Raw genomic sequence first — 1,901 nt, 5'->3', positions numbered from 1 at the left:
TAGGTCTCTACGTCCATCCCATGGGGAATGGGAGCAGTAACAAAGGTGTTGCGTTTATATTTTTGTTGAGTGTAGTTTGAGGGAGTCTGATAGGGCTCATCTATTGGTCTCTGCTGCCCCCTTGTGGTGGTCTGTGTTAAACTGCAGCAAGCTTACAGTAAACCATTTACAGAGGAGTGTACTTTTAACACTACCAAGAATAAAAACACTACAGTGACACTTACGGGTGTTCTGCCAAACTTTCGTACCCACCGAGGCTTTCTGCAATCGCAAACATCTGAAATAAGACCACAAAGGACATGAAGATGAAGTGAAGCACGGCGTGTAATGTGTACAGGCGAGCACAAAAGTTTCAAGGGAATTACAAAAAATGAAAAAGACAATTAGTAACCCACAACGGAAACAAGCCAAAGCAGCACTCTTCACTGTTATTTGTGGTCTGGATCATTTTCAGACATTAACAGCGAGCTTACATAGGCCTTTCATACACACAGTGAAGTCCACAATCTGTTCTTCTTGGATCATGCTGCTTCACAATGGTCCACTTGTAACAAATACTATAATAAAACTGGTCAAATTAACATGAAAACAATGTTTTTCCAGTGTGAAAAAAATGTGATGAATTTGACAGCAAGTATAAACTGATGTCACATGTTAATTATGGCTATTAGAATGTAGCGAAATATTATCAACTTGGAAAGTTTGTAATATGTCTTGTAGAAAAACAGCGTTTGAAAATGTCACTGTGTCTGTGTGCGTGTGTGTCCGGTCAGTGAAGGCATCTGATCCTGATACAGACTCTATGCAGTCCTATGAAAAACTAAGTACACCCCATGACTCAGTAGTTATAGAACCTTTAGAAGCAACAACTTGAAGTAATCATCTTGTGCAAAATAATCGTTTGCACACAAAATTGCAGTTGGATTTATGAAACAGTCGCACTGGCCTATTTTGTTCTTACCACAGTGCGTATGTTCATCGTTCATGACCAACAGTCTTGTTTAATCTTCATACAATTTGCAACCTATCTGCACACTACCCCGTCCACATTTCTCTATATAAGGAAGTAGGTTTACCTCTAGGTGCAGCTGAGAAAGCTGTGAAAGGCAAGAAATAAGAAGAAAGTGAAAATATAGTGTCTGAGGTCCAAACAGGAAGCCAGAAGAGATAGTAGCTCGACTAAACCATTTCTTTGTAATCCCTACAAACACAGTAAGGGTGCATTTAGTTTTTCACAGCACTACATCTCATAGTTTTCCTAAAGCCCAGCAACCTGCTTATTAAATGCAAAATCAAACAGGCCAGAATAAATAAAAACTTTGAGCCAAATTACTTTGAGGTTATTGAGGAAGGTAGTAGCATGCTCAAGTTTCCCTTTAATGTTGAAGGCAATCATCCCTGGACACCCAGTACACTGTCTCTTCATCACTTCGTACTGGGGGTGAGACGGCAGGCCTGTGTCAAAAGAGGGAAGACATATCTCAAAATTTCAAATTTAATTTTAAAGAAAAGGTTGGTAACGTACAACTTAATTTAAATAAGAAAACTGACTAAATTATATTTTATAGGCAAAAGCTGTAAATAATTGGCAAAAACAGCACAATAAGATGAAAGTTAGTTATTTACCCATGAACACCAAAGTAAGTTGGAGGGAAAATGCTGATTAATCAGTTTGCTTAGTTACAAATTAGCACAGAGGAGGGGCAAAAAATTTTATGGATGAGACACATTCAGTTGGCTACTTTCAATAGAAAATTATGTATTTATTAGAGACGGCACGATGCCACTTTTTTATGTCCGATACGATATCATAAATTTGGATATCTGCCGATACCGATATGAATCCGATATAGTGTGTTTTCCAATAAAACTGTTTTTTTAATATCTTGCTGCTTTTTGTA

At 37.9% G+C, this 1,901-nt stretch overlaps 1 protein-coding gene across 1 annotated transcript in view; it reads right to left on the bottom strand.

Annotated features, from left to right (window-relative positions):
* Positions 1 to 220: 220 nt before the first annotated feature.
* cth (cystathionase (cystathionine gamma-lyase)) overlaps positions 221 to 1,901 on the bottom strand; it is a 7,167-nt gene continuing 5,486 nt past the window's right edge. The window contains exons 9-10 of the mRNA XM_005734904.1: positions 1,334 to 1,455; positions 221 to 277 (exon numbers count right to left, since the gene is read on the bottom strand). Of these exons, the coding sequence (XP_005734961.1) occupies positions 221 to 277; positions 1,334 to 1,455 (179 nt within the window). The remainder of the gene's footprint in view (positions 278 to 1,333; positions 1,456 to 1,901) is intronic.

This window comes from Pundamilia nyererei, unplaced genomic scaffold (assembly GCF_000239375.1).
Source record: "Pundamilia nyererei isolate P.nyererei 1_Seehausen unplaced genomic scaffold, PunNye1.0 scaffold00061, whole genome shotgun sequence".
In the NCBI taxonomy this organism is placed as follows: Eukaryota; Metazoa; Chordata; class Actinopteri; order Cichliformes; family Cichlidae; genus Pundamilia; species Pundamilia nyererei.
This window is presented reverse-complemented; position numbering and strand designations above follow the sequence as displayed.